The following is a 22,693-nucleotide window of genomic DNA, read 5'->3' as shown; positions in this document are numbered from 1 at the left end:
GGGACAGAGATGAAGAGGATGACGTGACAAGTGGAGAGAGTGATGAACGGAGTGAGAAACAGAGATGTGAGAGGATGGTGGCAAGTCTGACATGAATGAATTGTGAAAGAGGTAAAAATGTCAGACTGAATGAAAAGTGGGAGGGTGAGAGAGGAGGGGGAAACCTTTGCGACGGAAGACTGACATGAATGAATGAAAATCAAAGCAAGCAGCAGAAAGAAAAGGGAGGATGTGGCGAGAGAGAAAGGGGGAGCGAAAATTGGGTGAAGGATAGGTAGAGCAGCAGGGTGAAGAGAGAGAGAGGGCAAGTGACAAAACGACAGAGAGAGAAAAAGAGAGAGACCATTGTCTATGTACTGGACTTGTATGCTGGCTGCCTGTTTCCATGGTAACAGGCATTTAAAGCTACACTGATGCTTCAGTGTGGAGAGACTGAGTTGAGGCTCGATCGTTACCAGAATACCAGAAGCACACACATACACAGATTCCTGAGACATGCTCAGATACGCATGAGTACACATCTTCTGTAGAAAAATAAACTGTAGACACACACATGTGCAAGCAGAGAATCATACAACCACACATGCACATGCATGTACACACATTCTTCATTTAGGCTTGTACTATTTACACGCACACACACACACACACCAGTAAATTCTGTGAGTACTAGCTAAATTAGAGCTAGCTGATGTGTGTGTGTGAATACCAGCCAGAGACACAAAGTATTGTTTGAGTATGTTTGAGACAGAGACACGTGATATGTGTGTTATGTTACTGGTCACTGAGTTTGCTTGGAGCTGCACTTTCTGCGTCAGTGTCTAAAGACATCTGCATCATCATACTGATGCTAACATTTCACTGTGGACATTCTTAAAGTGTGATAGCAACACACACACACTCACATTGGTATCTCATGGCAGACACAGGCAAGCGTCTGCTTTAGCCTGATTAGTATTGTCATGTCTCTACACACCCATCACAAGCATACAATCTGTGGAGTTGGATTTCTGCTGTTACCATACATTAATATGTGCCTATGTGACAGAATATGGGTGTTTTGGTCATAGCACCAAGACAGACACTTAAAAACTCAGCTTTTAGGCAATATTTGACAATCAGTGTATGTTACCGAGGCTAAGGATGATTTTTTTAAAGGATTTTTTACAAAGTTAATCTAATAGGAGTGGTAAAAACATAACATAAGGTGCTTATAGACCTATTCAATTTGTTGCAGGTCAGTCAAGCTTTGGTTCACGGGCCTGTTTGGTTTGGATCATGCGGGCTAGTGTATAGGCTGTCATTCGACCTCTGGTGCTGGCCCCATTCTGAGCGGACTCTGGTTGGGTTTGCTTGTGGTGTCACAGACCAATAAAGTACTATTAAATCCATCTGCTGTTCATGAACTGTCAGGGAATAATATCTGATTTTTTTCCCTTGTCCAGACCAACTCAAGCAAACCAATTTTCTATGTACAATAAATGTACATACAGTGAATCCAAAAAATAAATAAATACAATAATTTCATGCCAGTATTACACCTATAGTATAGTACATTTCTAAAGTGTTTAATCGTTGTTACAATTTCCAAGGGTACAGCAACCTTTCCAGAGAGGGCACTGCCACCTTTCCAGCTTGTCGTATGGAGGCATTCTCTGCCTCCATATGATATAATAGCAGCAAAAACAATTCCCACTGTAACATGCAGCGACAGTTGTTGTGAGGGGCTATACATGAAATAATGACTGCATGGACTATATGATCTATGACAGCTTAGAAGAATACTACACAGCCCAAACGTGCAGTCTAATGCAGTGCAGCAGAGTGTGGTTTCATTAATTTTCCCTGGGTAAATTCACTCTGCAAGGTCAGCAGATAAAACACACCGGCATCATTTACGACATATGACAGTAAATATCCTCGGGACTGCTGTTCTGTCAAATGACCCTGAACAACTTTCTTGGATAAAAGGGCCAACAGTGACACACACCACAATTCATACTGTAGTAGAGGAGCCAATTTATGAATGACATTGTGACCAAAATGGCCTTGAGTAAGACACTGACCCTGGACGAGATCATGACATGTAACTCTGACTGCCTTAAATTACATGCAGAACGTAAACAGTGTAATGAATAAAACAAGACATGCTAGTCTTCCTGCATTTGCCAACATGGTGAGTTGTTGCTTGTGTAATGTTCGTCCTTTGCCTGCAGAGACGTTTTGATTTTTGATGAAACCTGGTGGTTTTATGTCCTCCTTCTCTTGTCTTGGTCTTGTCTTTGTGGTTGCATAAACTGAGCTTAAGGCCAGATGGTGTCCTTCCTCTCTGTTGTAACTTTATAGAGTTTGTTTTTACAAAGAGTCACACGGACACCATATGGGATAAGTCCTCGCACACCCAATCACACTCTGTCTCTCACGATGAATGCCTTTTTTCACTCCTTTTGTCAAAAGACACCGCCAGCATACATCCAGCTTCAGTAGACGTCAAAACTTCAATGCTGAATATTACAGTGCACATTCTTGAACTGGGGCTGCCCTCTATGCAAACACACATTTACACCCTTACACACACAAGAATATAGCTTTTTGTCCATCTGTTCTGCTCTCCCTGTAGAATCCTGTACCCAATAAGCTGTCTATATTAACATACCTGAATATTTATAAGACATAAACAGCAAAGCTGCTAAATTTCCAATCTCAAAGGGAAGGAAGTGGACATAAGGTCACTCTTATTGCTCTATTCTCTTATTGCTTCCTTTGGAGAGAATAATGAGTGTAATATAATTTCCATTTACATCATTAAAGTGACACTTATCTACAGCAACTTACAACGAGTGAGCGGATAGTGGTTCTGCTGTTTGCTCAAAGACGTTTGACATCACAAATTGCTGTTTGCAGACATTCAGTCTGTCAGCTGACTTTGGAGATTAAGCCTGTGGCGTATTGGTTAAACAGTGATCTATCTAGCTGCGCCGGAGGAGCGATATATTAAACACGTCCTTAAATCAATAAAACTCAACTCAACTTGAGAAGTTGGGCAGCCGCAAATTTTTCCACTCACAAGGTTTACCCCACATTTTATGCAAATCAACAAAGGAAATGTAATAAAGGCTTAAATATGAAATACGATTGGATGAGAGTTCCTTTGTTGAGGTCCGAGAACTCAATTAGCCTTGTGGAATCTATAAACACACCATACAAGACGTATAATGGAAAGCTCAGCTGTTTTTCTTCCACTTTCTTCTTTCCTGTTTGCAACCTTGTTTTAAGATAAACCGTTGAAGTGCTTTTATTATTTTTACAATGATAGGAAGTGGAAAGCTGTGCAGTCAGGCAACAAGTTTCAGCAGAGTAGTCGAACATGTGGAAACGATGCTATATCTTTGCTGATAATTCACATAGGGAAATTGAAAATAAGGTATCTTGCTCTTTGTCCTTCTGCAGCATTCTGACCAAGAAACCTCTTGGAGAAGTTTTTGCTATTAGCTTTCTGTCACTGTAACTGCTGTTCAAAATATAAATTGTGACGAGCTTGAAACAGTGATCATTAATCTGACTATTTTTATCAAAATTGAGTTGTCTAAATATTCCTATGGTTCTCTTGTTTGTAATGTGTTAATCAGCGAGCTTTAGAGGTGCTGGAAGGAAGATTTTGTTACCTTTGAACAGAGCGACTCGCTATTACCCCCTTTCCAGTCTTTACACCAAGATAAGCTGAACACTTTCTTGCTTTGTCCCTATTTTGAACGGACAGATATACGAGTGATTTCTATTTTCTTATCTAACTCTCCGCAAGAAAGCATCTAGGTATATTTCCCCAAATGTCACACTTTTGCTTCAAAGCTCCACTTTCTCATCGTGTCAAGGTTAAGTGACACAGAGCACAGACACCTTTAAGTTACAGTTTCTCATATAATTCCCCCACACAGATTTCAGTCCAGAAAGTTGAACTTTTCTGACCTGGTCACAAGCCTGCTTCAACTTTCATGAGGTGACCTAGGTGCTGAGACTCACATTTGGTCTGCTATTTCCAGCAGGCACTGGATGCTACAGGGAAAAGGAGAGGAGAGGAGAGAAGGATAGAAAAGTAGGGAAGGGAGAAATCGAGAAACAAAAAGGAAGAATTGGCAATTCAAAAGGAGAGGAGAACAGGATTACGGTAAACAAGAGACCTGAGAGAGGAAGACGAGACAGAAATGTTTACGCCTCTGTTTCAGACCACTATGAGCCTGACCTTGGTTACAAGACATTTTAACTGCTGAATGCGCACACACACAACACACACACAGACCAAATACGCACATACACAGCAATGCAGAGGCATCTCATAGTGGGTGCATTCTTGGCATCTGTCTGGTCAACCTCGACAGGAATCAGCAGCCACAGATGACACATGGAACCACCACACATGCTGCAAGATATTGTGTGTTTTTAATTTTATTTTTTATGTTTGTGTATATATTTGTGTGTGCATCTCACAGGTGTGATTAGAAGCAATTGTGTTCCCAGGCATAACAGTTCAGAATTGCTGGACTGCGACCAGTCTCTTTCTCAGTGCTTTCCTCTGTCCCTCCTCTCCTCCCGCCCTTCACCACCTCCTTCAATTTTTCTCCCACTTTTTTAATCCCACTCTCTTCACCCACCTGACTCCCTCAACTGTGTAAGCTAAAGATCCTGAAAAAGAAAAGTGAAATAAACTCCTCTTGCTCCCTCTTTCTATTCTGACTTTTTCTCCTCCCTGATGTTAGTGAAGGGCAAAGAGAAGCCAAACAGTATAAAAATCTCACTGGGGCACTGCCTTTCTATTACTCCCTACTTTTCCTCTTTCTCCTCTCTTCTTCTACTTTGATTTTGACTATCCTTTTTTTTATGTGTCTCTTAGTCCCATACTCAGTGATGAGCAGTCCCTTGCCTGTTACCTTAAGGGGGATCACCCGTGTTTTTGCTATTGTACTGTATTTGTATAAATAAAGGGGCTTCTTATTGAGTTGGACCCTCGTCTGTCATTATTAGTCAAGTTCTCTTGTGAGGCCCCCAACTCTGTGAAAATAAATCACTGGAGTACCCCCTTCAAAACAAAACAGTGCCAGTGCTATGACCCAAGCTTGTCTGTTATTTTGCTGCATTTTCAAATCACAAGGGGTGGCACAAAGGGATGACGCCAAGTCAATGACTTTTTTTACATCTTACTGCTACGATTCACCAGGCATTTATCTCACAATCTGACAGCCCTCCGGACTGATGCCATGCACAAAGTGCACTCAAGATTTTATTAGACCTATCTTGCACAGAGTGACACAGAGTAAACTTGTTAGATAGCTCTTATCACACTATTTAAAGGACCCTTTAATCACCTCCTTTCCCTCTGTCCTACCTTTCTTCCTCTTTCTGTTAGTCCTAGTTTCCCTCTCCTCAGGCGACATCTTGAAAAATGATGAAACAGTTTTTTCCTGTTCTTCCCTCCTGTCCTTACCCTCGTTATTTCTGCCTTGACTGTCTAACCCGAAACAGTCAGAAAAGCTTTTCTTTGTTACTATACTCCTTTATCCCTGCCCTTTACAGTACCCCCTCCCCAGTTTCCCGCTTTCCCTGCCTCCCTTATCTCTCTGTCTCCCTCCCTTCCTTGCCCTCTCTCTCCCTATTTCTTTCTTTTCTTCACAGCACCCTTCTTTCCTCCAAGGGGATGCTGATATAAAGATATATGCCATGGAGATTTTGAATATTGATGAATTTATCCTCCTTGTAGTTCCCATCTACCGTCTCCCTCCCTTTCTCTCTCTCTCTAGGTGATGCTGGCGGAGCGTAAAGGGACAGAGGAGCTGTACGCTATAAAGATCCTGAAAAAGGACGTTGTGATCCAGGATGATGACGTGGAGTGCACCATGGTGGAGAAGAGAGTGTTAGCGCTGGCTGGAAAGCCCCCGTTCTTAACACAGCTGCACTCCACCTTCCAGTCTATGGTAGATGGGCTGACGTGTTCTCATAGCATTCATATTAAAAAATATTTTCCTATTTAACTAAAATAATTTTATATACTATAACAACTTAATTGCCTTTGCATATTCTTTAAGTTTTGGGGTTTTTTGGGGGGGGATTTTTTTTGGGTTTTTTTGCACTAGGCTCATGTAAAATTATTTTGGTTAAGGTAAGTTATTTAGGTAAAGGTAAGGTTTTGGCCCAAATGGCTATATCCACTATATCCACTCAAATCGAAAGGGATTCAATTAATTACTAATATAAACTACAAAATACTTATAATACATATAATAACAATACTTGCTTGCATTATTACTGCCATTAAATCTACTTTAATTCAGTGTTATAAGACAAGAAAACAAGAGACCTTTTCTAGGGGGTGAATAATTTTTATAGGCACTTATGTAGATTTTTATAAGTAAGTTACAAATTTTCTGTTTAAAATGAATCCAGTGGGATGAAGGTGTGTATTTGTGTGTTTTAATTTACATAAGCACTAGCACAACACACACACACACACACACACAAACAGTACAATGGTTTATTTAGGGTAGGACTACTGGGTGTTTTATTTTCCTACTGTACAGTATGTACATGCTTTTGTGCTTCCTCACAGATTTTAACCACACCTGCTTTCAAGATCAACATCCAACCACATGCCCAGAATTTAATATGATATTAGGACAAAGTAAAAATTAATAATGAAGTAAGGAGCTATTCAAAGTATTACCAGAAACATAGATTTTAAATTTGATATCACAAAATGAAGCAGATAGCAGTTACAGACAACAACAGATGTCCATTCAATTTTCACTTTATTTTAGATGAACTCCTATTAAGCGTGAAAACGATTGGTTGGTTGCATACGTACACACACACACAGACATACAAGTAATTTGTCAGTTTCACATGTTTTTAGATAATTGTATTCTATCTTTCTGCATTCCCTGCAAGACGAAACAACTCCCTTTGTGTGCCCCCACACACCCACATTATATTTGATCAGAAGTGAGCCAGTTTTGGGTGTCCTGCTCAAGGGCACAGCTGCACTGCTATGGAGCGCTTTGGTCTTAACAGCAGCCACCCTGCCGTCAGCAGCTCACAGCTAAAATACCCAGGCTGGATTCATATTTGATTCATGCTCATCTTCTGACACATAATCCATATAAGGATGAGTCAACAGAGGAGTAAATATAGCTCACTGGTTTCATACACTGAGTGCATGTCATTTACATTCAAATGCTACATTAACGCACTCATACATTTATTTTTTCATTGGTTAGTGAACAGCCACTTGAGGTTTTGATTAAAGGCTAGACAAATAAAGTTGACCTAACACACACACACACACACACACACACACACACACACACACACACACACACACACACACGAACATAAACCAAAAGTGAGTGTGTTAATCCTCCTCTGCACTAATTCTCTGACCAGAGGAGGGCTTTCGTACATATGGGACAGGCAGTCCTACACATTTTTGCAATTATAACATGCATGGATAGACGCATACATACTGTATATGATGTGTAGTGGGGACACACAAATATATTTTATTCACATATACAGTACACTGCAGATACACATGAAGCGCACATTGTGCACAAACGATTGCTCAATAAGACTTTTCAAGCAATGCAGGGAAGCATACTCACACACATTACACACTTTCACACATTAACTGTCCTCACACACACACAGCTCCACAATATTTTCTCCAGACACACACACATGGCCACAAACCAAATCCCTTCACGCTCCCTCACATACTGCACCTTACCGGCAATTTCTGTAGATAATGGAGAAGAATTGGCTCTTAAATTGATGTCGCTGTGTTCCCTCAGTTGAAGACTGATTGGACGCACAGAAGACAACCCAGTCATGTCTTTCTCAGTGTCCTCACACACACACACACACACACACACACACGCACTTTCCCTTCCTGTCATTTTCACCCTCTTTCCTATACATCTCTGCTTTAATCTTCTCTCATCTAACCCGTCACTCTCTACCTACCTCTGAAAAATCTCACTCTTTTTCTCACTATCATCACATTTCTCTGTGACCTTCCGCCTTCTTTTATGAACATGTACTTTTTGACTTTTCTTTCTCTGTCTGCCCTTCTATCTCTCTTTAGGACCGTTTGTATTTTGTCATGGAGTACATAAACGGTGGCGATCTCATGTTTCAGATTCAGCAGGTCGGCAAGTTCAAAGAGCCCCATGCTGTGTAAGTACACACGCACATATGCACACACACAGACACAAAGATGCATTTGTAGACGAAAGGCTACGATAACTATTTATGCCATCATAACACAAAATCTTAATCCCCTGCTTATAGGTATTTAGAGACAGTTTTTTAATCATAATGCATAAGCCATCAGCAGTTTGACTGGCTCCGACGATGGATGTGCAATCCAGGTAGAGTCAGGGGGCAAAAAATGTTGTTCAACCCAGTGCACGTGAAAGTAGTCCAGCAGCTCCTGAGAGTATTTAGTGTGTTGTAGAACACTACTCCAAAACTGCAGAATATCATTAAGGTGGCTGCCGAGATCACTGCTGTCAAGCCAAACCAGCGGGCTAACATATTTGACAAGCTGGCTGTCGGGAAAGCGAGAGCCATGGAAGAGTTTGCCCTTCATCTACTTTATAGGGCAAGTCGAATGGGGTGAGGAACTCTTTCATCTAAGGCCATCAGCTCTGTTTAATTTATTCATCTGATAATAGTCAGGATATTCGGCTCTCTGGATAACGATGCCTTGAACAAATGTCTCGGCGTCTTGTCTTTGTATCCTGTACTCCTGTGTATTTATGTTTTGCATCTAAAGCCATGTTAGTTTCCTGCAGCAGCGACGCCCCTCTGGTCGTCACTCTGATCCAAGACAAAACATCCAACCAGCTCTAAACAGCCTCTGCATATTCTACTCCGCTATCAGCACCTTCAAAATGCCTCTTGACATCTTGTGCGTGTACTTTACAAACAGACGCACATGCAAACACACACGCAAACATAGTTGACTGCATGGTCAATGTGTCCAGATTCCTCCTGCTGATCTTATCAGCTGCTCTCTGGCCTTGAGGAGACAGCACTGACCTTTATGCTGACACAAACACCCACATACGCACACAATTTATCCCTCATGTTTTCCCCCCATCCTTTCCTTCAGCCTCTTTCATATTACTGTTGTTGTTTCTTTTTTCTGCGTGTGTGTGTGTGTGTGTGTGTGTGTGTGTGTGTGTGTGTGTGTGTGTGTGTGTGTGTGTGTGTGTGTGTGTGTGTGTGTGTGTGTGTATAGATTCTATGCTGCGGAGATAGCCATTGGTCTGTTCTTCCTACATCAAAAGGGCATCATCTACAGGTAACCTCCGAACCACAGCACACTGAATATACAAGACTTACACCAAACCATGTACAGCCAAGATCAGACTTGGTACCACTCAAACCTCAAATGTGCAGTAAACCCTAACATAAATGAGATATTCTGATGATGATCATTTTTATCACACCAACAAAGGTTTATATTAATGCACACAATGACATGCTGTCGTATAGATGGCCGAAGCAGAGATCTTGAATATGAAACACATTCATAATATGATATGAAATGATAACCACATTTATTTTAAGTCTGAATTTGCTGCTTTAAAGCAGAGAAAAACTAGTATAGTGAATAGAAATTTGTTCAGTATTGTGTATTAATGGATCAGAACGTTCTCTGGACCAAGACATGCTTTGGTTCTAGCAACAGAACTGCAAGGAAGGAGGTAAACACAGATACTAATCTGTAGTATTCATCACATTCATCGCATGACATCACACTTTTGGACTACAATGAAGAAATTTCAGACAGGTAGGTCTAGCTGAGAATCCACCCCCACAAATGATGCAGGTCCCTCCAACCTAAAATCCGAATCACGTCTGTCATCTGGTTTGGTGTAACTGTAGCCCTTCCATCTAAACTGGGTCAGGGCGATTGCAGAGTAGAAGAAAACTACAGTGTAAAAGAACCACAATAGAAAACATGGGCCTTATTGGGCTACGTTGAGTTATGATTTGAGTGTCTTTCCCCTTTAATGTGGTTTTCCTCTACTGTAGAGACCTGAAGCTGGACAATGTGATGCTGGACTGTGAGGGCCACATTAAGATAGCAGACTTTGGCATGTGTAAAGAAAATATGCATGACGGAGTCACCACCAAGACCTTCTGTGGAACACCGGACTACATAGCTCCTGAGGTAAAGTGTATGTTTGTGTAAGTGAGTGATGTTGGTCGGGTCAGCTGTGTCGTTGTCTCTGGCCTCTGTTCACATAAAATGTTCTGTTGAACCCTGCACTGACACAGCTGCCACAGAGTAAAGTAACACGCAGTGCAGTGGTAGAAAGTAACTAAGTATATTTATTCAAGTACTGTACTTGAATATGTAAGAATTTGAGGTACTTCTACTTGATTATTTTCATTTCATACCACTTTATTCTTCCTCTTTGCTACATTTCGTGGGGGAATATTGTACTTTTTACTCACCTGCATTTATTTGACAGATACTTTTATTTATTTTACTAGATACTTTAAAAGATTTTTACATACAAAACATGTGAAGAACTAATAGAATATGATGCTTTCTTATAGATAAAACTACCAACAGCATAAACAATTAGGGATGAAACCATTAGTTAATTTATTGATTAGTTGATTGACATCAGATTAATAGTAACTATTTTGATCATCATTTTTCATGTAAAAATGCCAGAACGTTTATGGTTTCAGCTTCTAAAAAGTGACAGTTTGTTGTCTTTTCTGTGTAATTATTTTAATAATTGCTGTTTATTTGAACTCATTTTGAGGTTTGGACTGTTGGTTGGAAAAAAAAACAAAGGTGTGACTTTGGTTCTGGGTGATTATGATGGTATTTCTTAATAGTTTCTGAATTTTTATGAACCAAATAACAAATCAGTTGATTGAGAAAATAATCAACATCCATAAAATCAATAGTAATAATAATAATTAAAATAAACATTACCTGCAATAATATATTTAAAATTAGCTCCAGCTCAACCGACCGCAGCAATAAAATGCTGCTTAAACATTAATGCATCCGTAATAATAATCTAATGATATAAATCACAGTGTAATACTTACAGGGGACATTCTTCTGCATTGAATACTTACTTTCAATACTTTAGGTACATTTTCCCGATTATACTTGCATACTTTTACTTAAGTAACATTCTCAAAGCAGGACTTTTCCTTCAATGGAGTATTTTTACAATGTGGGGTTAGTACTTTTACACAACTCAAGTATCAGAATATGACCTCCACCACTGACCCACTGATCGACAGGACACAGACACTCACACCCACAATTCCTTTAGTGCACTGGTTGTCTTGTCAATGCCCTGAAGTTGCTTTGCTCTGTTTTGCATCAGTGACGGGGGTCCTGCTGTAATTTCTCACTGTAATATCAAAGGACTACAATTACTGCTAACATTTCTAATGCTTCTGGTAGCCACCTAATCATGTGAGGAAATGTGGAGAATCAAAATGTACCATGTGTATCCTAAATCAGTTTGAACTCATTGTAGCTTCATTTAAACGGGCTGTTAATCAGCATAGCGGCCCACTTTGATTACAATTGCCTCATGTACCACCTCAGTCACAGCTGTCCCTTTTGGTAAATACAACTGTATTCTATTTTAAAGGGATGGTATAATGAGTACTACAATAGAGGTTGTGGTTTCCTTACATATTCTTACCTAGTTGAGTTTAGTCAACAATGTTCCCGTGGAAAGACAAACTAGGCTGGCTGATCTGTGACACTGAGTGGTCATATACGAGCACCCTCTAATAAAAACAAAAGTATTGCGTCTTCCCTGATCATGGCTGGTGTGGCTATTATTATTTTATTTTTTTCTTGAGGTTGGATGAGGGATTATACGTATGTTGCTGAAATGGTTTTCAGGTACCTACTTCATTGATTTTGTTGAGGTATTCAAAGTCGTGTTTTAAGAAGTGTTCTTATGCACTGCCTTGCCTTACCACAGTGAAATAAGCTACGATGGCAACTCTTCTGAACAAAGTCTCTGATATTTCAGATCATAGCCTACCAGCCTTATGGTAAATCTGTGGACTGGTGGGCCTTTGGAGTATTGCTGTATGAGATGCTCGCTGGACAGGTTTGTCTTTGTGTGTGTGTGTCAGTGTGCGAGTTTATGTGGGTTTATTATCGAATAAGCTTTATAAATAGTATTATTAAACTCGGTTTTTTTAAAAAGATAAAACAGTCTTGTGAAACAGCACGAATGTGAGTTGAGGTCCTCTCATCTGCATTTGTATTCATGACTGAATGTGAATAAAACAAACACTCATGATCGTAGCCTTTAAAATCTGACACTGTGTAATGAAAGGTTAGCTATTAAATTATATCCCTTAATGAGTTTTTCTCTCATGGCATTAATAATTGTTAAGAGTAGATGTGACATTTTCAAATCCCGGATATCTCATTTGGAGTGGATATTGTGAGTTCTTGAGTATTACAGTCCTGCGGTATCAAAAAAGCTTTTGATGATTCAGTTTAAATATCCTCTATTTGTCCTGTGCTGCCCTCCCCTCTCCTCTCCTCTCCTCCCACCTTCCCCCTCCTCTCCTCTCCACTTCTCTCATCCCTCCTTCCTCCCCCTCTCCTCTCCTCCCTCCTTCTCTCTTCTCCTCTCCTCTCCTCTCCTCTCTAGCCTCCATTTGACGGTGAGGATGAGGATGAGTTATTTCAGTCCATCATGGAGCATCACGTCTCCTATCCCAAGTCGATGTCCAAGGAGGCTGTCGCTATCTGTAAAGGGGTAAGTGTACACAAAAACACACAAAAACACACACACAGACATGCTCCACAAGTCTTTGTCTTGCAGGCTAAATCTTGCTCCCTCCTCACAAAATCCCTCTCTTTCTTTCTATCTTGGTCCCTTTCTTCTCTCACTTCCTCTCTTTCACACACACACACACACACACACACACACACACACACACACACACACACACACACACACACAAAGGAGAGGTGGGAGAGTATTAAATTTGAGGGACGGAAGCAGGAAAAAAGAAAAGGGAGGAGGTGAACGGAAGAGCGGGAGGCAGAGAGGGACATCAAAATTATCTGCATAATTAAAACCATTGTGAGGGAACATTTATTTGGAGTGAAACAACATTGTTCACTCTTGCTATCTGTCCTGCTCCCATCTCTCTCTCTCTCTCTCTCTCTGTCGTAATGCTCTCTTCTCCTGTCCTTCTCTTTCTGCAGCGTTCATTGTTAAGCTGCTGCTTCGCTTTTTTCATTGTACATCCTCTCTATCAGACATGCACACACACATTCTCCCTATCTCTCTTGCTCTCTCTCTCTGCACACACATACACACACGCGAGCATGAATTGCACTGCTCTAATAGCCTAAGCCTGTGCTCAGTTGGCTGTGGAAACTCTTCTTTAGAAAAAAAACGACCAGTTCCAAATGATGCCCTGACACTTCCCAGCTGGGCTGGATTGGGCTTGACTGGGCTGGACTGGGCTGGACTGGTTTGTGTGTTTGTATGTGTGTGTGTGTGTGTGTGTGTGTGTGTGTGTGTGTGTGTGTGTGTGTGTGTGTGTGTGTGTGTGTGTGTGTGTGTGTGTGTGTGTGTGTGTGAGCTGATTACTGCTAGGAACGGAGTAGGTCGTCTCTATCAAACCTCCACCTCTCTGTGTCATCTCCTAACTCTACACTTCACTGGCCATGACAAACTACACACACACACAAACACACAAACACACAAACTCACACTGGCTGATATATTTAGTCCTTTTTATACACAGTATGTCATCTCCCTCTATGATTTCACTGGAATTCAAGACCCAACCGAGTTCTGCTTTAGAGCTTCACAGTAGTGCGCCTATCCTTTACTGTGTATCACACATGCACAGACATGAAACATGCTCACATAGTTGAATAATGAAGATTAAAAAAATATATTTTTGCTCATTAAAATGATATGTTCACAGTTTTTGACTGGACCACAACAGCGAGGCCAGCCCTAAAAATGCAAATGTCCATGACTGAATGACTAAGTCATTAAGTTACACCACTGGTCAGCCAGTCGAGTGTTGGAGTTTACCAATTTAGCGACTTTGTCATTAGACTTAACCACCTTTTTCACATCCCTTTAGCAAACTTTCTTCACAAAAGCACCTAGCAACAAATGTAGCGACTTTTAGGACAAACGTTATCTACCTTCCATATAAAAGAGTTGCCACTATTGCCCCGCGGGTACGAGGTTGGACTCCACCTCCGCAGGCACACCTCTCTAGGTGTCACATTCATTTGACCCAACGGCAGCTGCATAGACGTGAATGAGCTTCCCATTTTACAGGTAAATATAGCCGAAATCACAGCACAGCCGTTGTCTTTAACTTATGTGTATGGTGAGTGTATGGTTTGTCAGATGACGTCGTGGTTATAAAATCAGGATTTTAGCACTGCAGTGCAGCAGCTCGGAAATGGCTTGGAAGTGACTGCTGGTTAACATGTAGCCTTAATGCGCCGCGTTTCAGTCACTACTATATATCGTACTTGTTCTTTTGTCTGACAATAGAAACAGAAAAGACATGTAAATGAGAACAGCTTTGTTGGGAATGCGGCTGTATTAAAATACTGTATATGTTAGCAGAGAGAGGAGGAGAGAAGCAAACTGATAAGGGGCGGTCCAGCCATATTCTAGGTTTCAACCTGGTCTTGTTTGAAAAAGGAGAGGAAAAGAAAGAAAATGAAAGAAAAAAGCTCTGCTTCTTTTTCTCTCTTTTATAATTGTCTTTAAAGCTCCAGCCTTACATAGGATCAACAATAACCTACAACCAACCGCACAGACACACACACAAAAACACAAACATGTTAACATCAACATACAGTGCAAGCATGAATTAAGACACACATTCTCACATACAAGCAGATTACTTTAGTCACACTGTATGTCCTCATACTAAATTTAAAGTCAAAGACAGTCATAGGCAAATTGATGACAAATATGTTCACTGAGATACACACACACACACCCACACATACACAGACTGTGTTATGTATTAGTGATGATTACTGGGGTTGTAGCACTACAACGGTGGATCTTCAGTGGAGCGTGAAAGCTCGCCTCCGTCCACCCCCACAGCTCCCACTATGCCCTGCCAGCACTGCCTGGGTTAATTCAATTCATGAATGTGTGTGTGTGTGTGTGTGTGTGTATGTGTGTGCGTGAGGACTACATGAAGCTTTCCTTTTTAAACACTACAAGATATTTCCATTTTGAAAAAGAAAAAAAAAATCATGTAAAGTTCATTTTTCAGTTGTCCGCAGTGAAGTCAATGCAGCCTGTGAACATGATGTTATCGTGCCAAACTCAAACTTAAATAGCCCGTTGTCCTTTGAAAATGAAAGGGTTTGCTCTAGTTCAGGTTTACAGATTTATTTTGCAAGAGTAGTTGTCGATGTTTTAAATTACCAAACTAAAATCAGGACTGTCCTCTGTGGAGATCATCAGTCAAAAAAGGAGTTTAGTCAAAGGAAAATTCCGGCAAGAGAATTGCAGGTTTCCTAGTCTCCTGTCTCGTATGTCTGACTGCACTGTATCTTGATCTGTTTCAGCTGCTGAAATAGAAATAGAGACTCTGGTCTCCCTGCCTCGTGTTTTTCCAAAATGATTGTTGAATATCAGTATAAAACTTGAAACACAATTTTAAAAGTGTTTGACTTTGGCCAGTTTTGAAGAAAAAAATATTTTCTGCAATATAGTTTAAAAGTAACAAGTACGAACACCTAAACCTATTGTTACTGTTAACGGTTAGTATGAGTATATTGTCAGGTATGGATGGGTGTAAAATTAAGACACTTTTACGGTGGATAATTCCTTAATTATAATTAGAACTACAATTAAAGAGTTGAATTCCTGACTACATACTGTACAGAACTGAGTTATTGTATACAGAAGGCAGGCTTGTGGTTTGTGTGTGTGGTGGAGCACATGTGTGGAGAGGGAGTGATCAGAGACATTTCCACTCCCCTGCTTCCACCCTAACCAGCATCCATATTTCATAGCCAGCAAAGGGCCACACACAAACTGGCTGCTAGTATATTCTGTAGTGCTTCAGTGTTAGGGTGCAGGATTTCTTCTACTTCATGGTTCTACAGCACAGAGTAATTGTCCAGATATGTCCTTACACATGCAAGGGCAGGCAAAAACACACACACACAAACACACACACACACACACACACACAGAGAAATTCATAGGACAGGATGTTTGGAGTATGGTGTCTCGACACCTTTGATGGGTTGGCTCACCTGTTTTACTCCTTTAATGTTTTGAGTGTATAAAGGTGGAATCAATTATTGTCGACCAATTTAACAGTCTAAAACACAAAAGGTTACACTTATTTTGTTAGATTCCCATGCAATTTATACCCACTATGTGACTGTGGAACACATTATTATAATTGAATTATTCCTGCTGTTCTATGATGGCTTCAGGTATTTAATCAACTCACAGTAAGGGACCTTACAGATTCCACAAATACATGACATAATTAATAATAATTCAAGCCACAAAAATTGCTCCTTGCATAAGAGGTTGTCTGCACAGGTGGAAATGCAGTTGTGGAAAAAAATTTGAAACAAAATTGCAGGGCACCACTTGATCTGCATAAACACAAAGACTCAGCTCTGACACTTTTTGGTACAAACAGGTCCAATTGCAGCCACAACATTAATAAATATTCACAAGTCAATTTTATGTCCCAGCACCTGTTTGGTCATTTTGAAAATGATGAATTTACCCATCATAGAAATGATATATGACATTGTTGTGTGTTTGCTCTTGTGCCACCTTTCTTGCATGGAAATCAAGCCTAGAAGGTAATGGAAATACCTTGATAGTATAGCTTCCTAATAAGCCCAGTTTTGCTGGAATGTGAATGCAGCTTACTGGTACTGAGTGATGAGAACAAGTATGCGGTGCCATTTTCACATAGGCCATGAATACCCTACAATCACTGACTTGCTTGGGTCCAGCTGCTTTGTGGTCGACTGAATGTCCTGCTCTATCTCAGTCAATGACAGCAGAGGAAGAAGCTAGTATGATGTATGCCCAGACATCGCTACATTGTTTTGTCAAATGAAGTTGCTAAAGTGGTCTTCAGAGTTGCACATCTAGAAACACTGATGATGAGACACTGTCCGGCATGGTCATTTCAGCGTGGGTCCGTCAGTCAGAAACATTCACACTTCTACGCCACACCAACTTCACAGGACAGCTCAAAAGAGGAAGACAGACATCAGTGTAGACGGGACCGGGAGGAACGGATACAAAGAAAGAGAGAGAGTGACACATTATCAATGCGTCTGACAAAACTATTCAGAACAAACAGTTTGTATTTTTCATCTGGGAAGGTATTCCTAAATTTTTGCATTCTCGTTAATTTGGATATATGTATGTATGTGGATGAGCGCATGCGTGCGGGCCCATGCACTTATCTTTGACCAGCCAGTGTTTCTATATGCACACGTATGTGCATGTGAGTATGTGTGTGTGCGCAGTTTAATGTTGACTGACCCGTGGAAAATGTTATTTTAGTTTTATATGTAATGAGTTATGACTGCTCTGCCTGAGGGAGGCACACCCCACCTACACACACACACACACACACACACACACTCACACTGACGTCACCAGCCCTGATGCTGCTCTTAAGATTTTGTGTGGACATCCATCATAAACGGTTCTTAATTATGCCTGTGGAAAGCTGTTGTGGTAAAACACAAAAATACCAACAGTTGTTCATTTTTCTGCAGGCAGTGGCTTGGTGGCTTATATTTGGTCCCCAGGGAGAGGCATCTAACATGATAGATAGTAGAATGGATGGATGGTTAAAAAGAAAGAAAAAAATGGAGGTGAATAAGTAATAAGAATTGTAATGACATATATTTATAAACAGAGATAAATGAAAGGAGGAATAATGGTTGGAAACACTGAGGGAAAGAGACAGGAATAAATGAGGTGAAACTTTAATGATTGTAAAGGGGAAATTTGGGGCATCACAGCAGCATACTGTTGAGCATAGATGAGATACAGACCTGTCTATTGGTTTAGGATTATGCCTACCAAATAGTTTATGTAAATCGTACAAGTCAAGACACTACACATTGTTAAATTGTAATAATTAAAGGCATTTAGCTTGCTGTCAGCGAGAAAATCATTATAGTCCTGAAATATTCTTGCAATCGAACCTTGTCTGTTATTTTTGCTAATTTTGTGTTAAAGTTTCGTTGAGCTTGCACATGGTCAGGGGTTGTTGCTTGAGAACATACATCCTGAAAAGATGCTCACACGTTTCCTAAAAGGAAATGTGCAAAGGTGCTAAGAAAGAAACGACTAAGCAGCTTATTTTACTTTTCAGCCATGCTCGCAGTGTGGCACTTGTGATGATAGTGTTGCTCAGTTCACCGCTTTGGTCCAGAATGAACTACCTCAACAACTATTTGGGTGGATGGCCTTAAATTTTTTGCATCACATGTTACATTAATGACAGAGTTTGGAAAGAATAGGAGGTGCAATGAGAGAAAAAAGAGAAAGAAGTTGGGATGGAAATAAAAAACCTGGTGTCTGCGGCAGCTGCATATACGCAAACAAATAATGAAGAAAGGTTAGATTGAGGGAAGAACTTAAGAAAGGAAATAATTCTCTCTCATCTCTCTGCTTGTCCAGCTGATGACAAAGCATCCAGCGAAACGACTGGGCTGTGGTCCAGAGGGGGAGAGGGACATCAGGGAGCACAGCTTCTTCCGCTACATGGACTGGGAGAAACTGGAGAACAAAGAGGTGCAGCCGCCATTCAAACCCAGAGCTGTAAGTCTGACCCCACTCATACCGACTTGACCCCCAATAAGAATGTACAATTCAAATGAGTCGCCCGCCAGGAGTTTAATTTCTCGTAGTGATTAAATTCCTGGTGAAATGTTGCTTATAGCGACGTTTTGTTGTGGTTGCAGAAAAGATTTTACTCCCTTCTTTCATTCTAACTTCCTCTGTTTTACCTCGACACGTGTCTTTAGTCTGTCTCTGTTGTTTTAGTCACCTTTTCACTTTACATGTGATACTTCTGCCTCTTTCCCCTCCTCTGAATGGAACACTGCACGCAGGTAAGTCAGGGTGAAGAATGTGTGGTGATGAGGGCAGGCCTGGTGATAGTAATAATACCAGAAACGTTGATGATGGTTGTTGTGAAGATGATAGTGATGCGAAAGGTGCAGTGATGAATGTGGGTTGGATGAGCAAGAAGGTGAATACGGTGGTAAAGACCCAGATGCTACCGATGATGATTTTTTAGATTTTGGAGACCAGTTTTGAATCTGCATTTGCTTGATTGGTTTCAGCTGTTGAACTAAAGCGCAGCATTTTGGTGCAGTCTCATTCTGCATGTGCTGCAAGTGTTTGTGTCTTCGCTGGGGTTGGATCGAGTTTAGAGCAAACCTCCAGGGAATAAGCGCACGTCTATGCAGTGTCAGCGAGAGTGACCTAAACCAACTGCGTGTTTGTGTTTTGCTGCGACAAAATTAGTTTGATCATAACTCGAGTCAGAATGATGTCATCACATACTAAGACTCTCACACACAAGCGCATGCACACACACACACACACACACAAACCGTTATGTGTACACACACTCACACAGCCTTAGGTCACACTGCTGCTAAAGAGTTTTTCTGAGTTGAGCTTTTTATGCAGCTGTCTTGGCCCGCTGGGTGTGTGTGTGTGTGTGTGTGTGTGTGTGTGTGTGTGTGTGTGTGTGTGTGTGTGTGTGTGTGTGTGTGTGTGTGTGTGTGTGTGTGTGTGTGTGTGTGTTAGAGGTCACAGTTAGGGCCTGGCTCTGGTTTAACACTGAGGTGTGTTTCTGCAGAGTCCTCTGATGTGGCCTCTAACATATGTTGTCTGATCTCTTCTTCTATCTTCTCCCCTTCTGTCTCGTCTTTCTGTTTGATCTCATCTTTCTAACATCGTTTGTCTTTCAGCCTTTTGCACTGTCACTTGCTATTTTTACTCTTCCTGTCTTTCCTCCCACTGAGGAGAACAAATAAAGGCTCAGTTTTTTGAAGAACCATTGTGTGTACCCTGCATAAAAGTACAGGGTTCAGTTTGGCTGAAGGTGGTTCTTTGATCTTTTTTGGTGCTATGCCATCAGACTTATTTAAGCGGTGTGTGCATTGTTTAAAAGAGGGCCTCCCTTTTTTTTCTGACTAAAAACCTTATTTCCTCAGACTGGCATGTGACGGATAATTGCTTATGAAGGATGTTTGATGTTTTCAAAATCCCTACTGCCGGTTGAAGTGGCAGTCTCACTTTGGTCAGAAGTTAGTTTCCTAACACTGTGAATGCCTTTGAAGAGTCTGTTTGACGGTTGCGCCAATGAGCTTTTGAATGTGTGAGTGACTGACTGACCAATTAACAGACTGACTGACTGGTCGGTTTGTTCATTCATCTGACAGATAAAAGATGTTCATACCATCACTATGGACTTTCATTTAAAGTTATTGCTGTCCAACTGTCTTCATCTGTCTGTCCTTTCAACATTCTATTGTCAGTCTATTTATCTATCCTCCTCCATAAGACTCCATCCATCTATCTGTTCACCGAGCACTGCTGCCATGCATTTACCCATGTGTCCTTCCATCCACACATTTTTATTTGTCCTCTCTGTGTTCACGGTTTTCTCATGTTTGATTCTGTTTATTTGCATGCTCTGGAGCTCAGTCTCAAATGAAACCTGTCCTGGAGTGCAATACTTTACACTGAAGCTTCCCAGTACCACAGCATTTATTTAAAACTATATCAAAACATAGGTTTTAAAGTCTTACAGAAAGATATCACCCTTTTTTGTGCCCTTTTGGCTCAAAGTTTAACAACCACTGGTTTGGCTCAAAGCAAACGCATTGCTGCAAAAGCACTTCTTTTCCACTATGGGAGCATTTCATCAAAACCAAACCCATTTACATCCCTGCTATTGAGTATTTGAGTATTTGAGCATGATATGGGAGATGCTTAACACATCAGCTGATATACTCATGGGAGAGGTGTTGTCTACTGAACTGATACCTGATACTGATTTCATTTGCCCATGTGGTAAATTCTTCCCATCTGGTTCCCCAAACAGGTTAAAACAAATGCAAATAATTAGCTGCAAATTCTCTTTGACCCTGGTGTATTTCTCATTCCACATTTTTCCCCAAACTCTAAACAGTCTGGCTTAATTTCATTTGGTTTTCTGAGTAACAGAGATTTAATGAGTTTGTAGTTTTCCTCTGGGTGATGTCAGAGGACACTGAATCCTTGTTGTGTTAATTAAAGCTCAGCACAGTGATAGAGATGGAAAAAAAGGAGTAACTTGGCCCAAAGTCCCCTTGAGGCATACTGTCGGGAAAATATAGTTTTCAAGTTAATAACTTGTTTTATATACTTAGACGGACGCACATCTCATGGGTTTTAAGCTCTTTTTGGGTTCCCAGTGGTCAGAAAGAGGAAATGAAGTGGACTGAAATTCTACATACAGCATGTACTCTCAATGTCAAGAATAGGTGTCAGTGTTGTTATATATCAGCTGATATTTCAAGATGACATTTAACCATCATATACAGAATAATTTGAAAGTGACTGAAACGATTTGACTAAGTGCGTAGCTTCCGAGCAAATATCTGAAGAGCTTTTTCAGTTGTTCCCAGTGCTCAGTCTGTGCACTGATTGTCTGATTTGGGTTAACATATCTCAGCATGTCTCCACAGCTGCAGCATATAATTAACCCACAATTAACCCACAATTACACCATCATCATCTCATGGCTTTGAGCCTTTTCTTGTGCAACTATTTAGAAATTCCAATTAAATCCAAGTGTTACAAGAAAAAAATCAAGATGAAATGCCACGAAAATTGTTTTTGGCTATTTACTTACAGCCATGATGGGATGTTTTTTTTTTTTTTTTTTGTTTTTAGTGAAATGCTTGTTGCCAAAAAGTACGCCCATATCTTTATCCAATGTAGTGCACTACAACAGGACATTTGAGACTTCAGTGGCCTTGATCTTTTTAAAATTGGAGTTGAATATGTTTCAAATATTTGAAAAAGGAACACCTGTGGTGTACTTGATTTATAATCTCCTTAGAGTGGTATTTTTGTATCACTTTGAAGGTAATAACAAATTGCCTTTTAGCCATGGAAAATGGAGAGTTGAATCAAGCACACCCAAAGTACTGGCACCTGCTCTGATATTTGAAACCATGTTCAAGTAATGTCATCTCACACCCTGGTTCAACCCGCCATTCCCCTTCTTTTGTTCTCCTCTCCTACTCCCCCACCCCACCCCAATCCATCCATTCCTCTCCATCCCCACTCTCCCCTTCCCAATCCACCCCTCCCAACCTTGTACTCCATCCCTCCCTGCCCTCCTCAACAGTGTGGACGGGATGCCGAGAACTTTGATCGTTTTTTCACACGCCACCCGCCGGTGCTGACCCCTCCTGATGAGGAAGTGATTCAAAACCTGGACCAGGACGAGTTCCAGGGATTCTCCTTTATCAACCCAGAGTTCCCAGGAACTGCTGCTACTACCAATGCTGCCGAGCAGGCTTGATTTCAGCTCCCGCACA

General features: G+C 40.8%; 1 protein-coding gene across 1 annotated transcript in view; it reads left to right on the top strand.

Moving 5' to 3' along the window:
• prkcbb (protein kinase C, beta b) overlaps nucleotides 1–22,693 on the top strand; it is an 83,518-nt gene that overhangs the window by 59,793 nt on the left and 1,032 nt on the right. Inside the window, exons 10-17 of the mRNA XM_040123721.1 lie at nucleotides 5,793–5,966; nucleotides 8,132–8,223; nucleotides 9,293–9,355; nucleotides 10,093–10,231; nucleotides 12,087–12,167; nucleotides 12,723–12,830; nucleotides 18,765–18,905; nucleotides 22,501–22,693. The exon at nucleotides 22,501–22,693 is cut by the window's right edge and continues 1,032 nt beyond it. Coding sequence (XP_039979655.1) covers nucleotides 5,793–5,966; nucleotides 8,132–8,223; nucleotides 9,293–9,355; nucleotides 10,093–10,231; nucleotides 12,087–12,167; nucleotides 12,723–12,830; nucleotides 18,765–18,905; nucleotides 22,501–22,677 — 975 coding nt within the window. The 3' untranslated portion in view covers nucleotides 22,678–22,693. The remainder of the gene's footprint in view (nucleotides 1–5,792; nucleotides 5,967–8,131; nucleotides 8,224–9,292; nucleotides 9,356–10,092; nucleotides 10,232–12,086; nucleotides 12,168–12,722; nucleotides 12,831–18,764; nucleotides 18,906–22,500) is intronic.

This window comes from Xiphias gladius, chromosome 3 (genome assembly GCF_016859285.1).
Source record: "Xiphias gladius isolate SHS-SW01 ecotype Sanya breed wild chromosome 3, ASM1685928v1, whole genome shotgun sequence".
Lineage (NCBI taxonomy): Eukaryota > Metazoa > Chordata > Actinopteri > Istiophoriformes > Xiphiidae > Xiphias > Xiphias gladius.
Note: the sequence above shows the minus strand (reverse complement) of the source record. Positions and strands in the feature narration are given on the sequence as shown.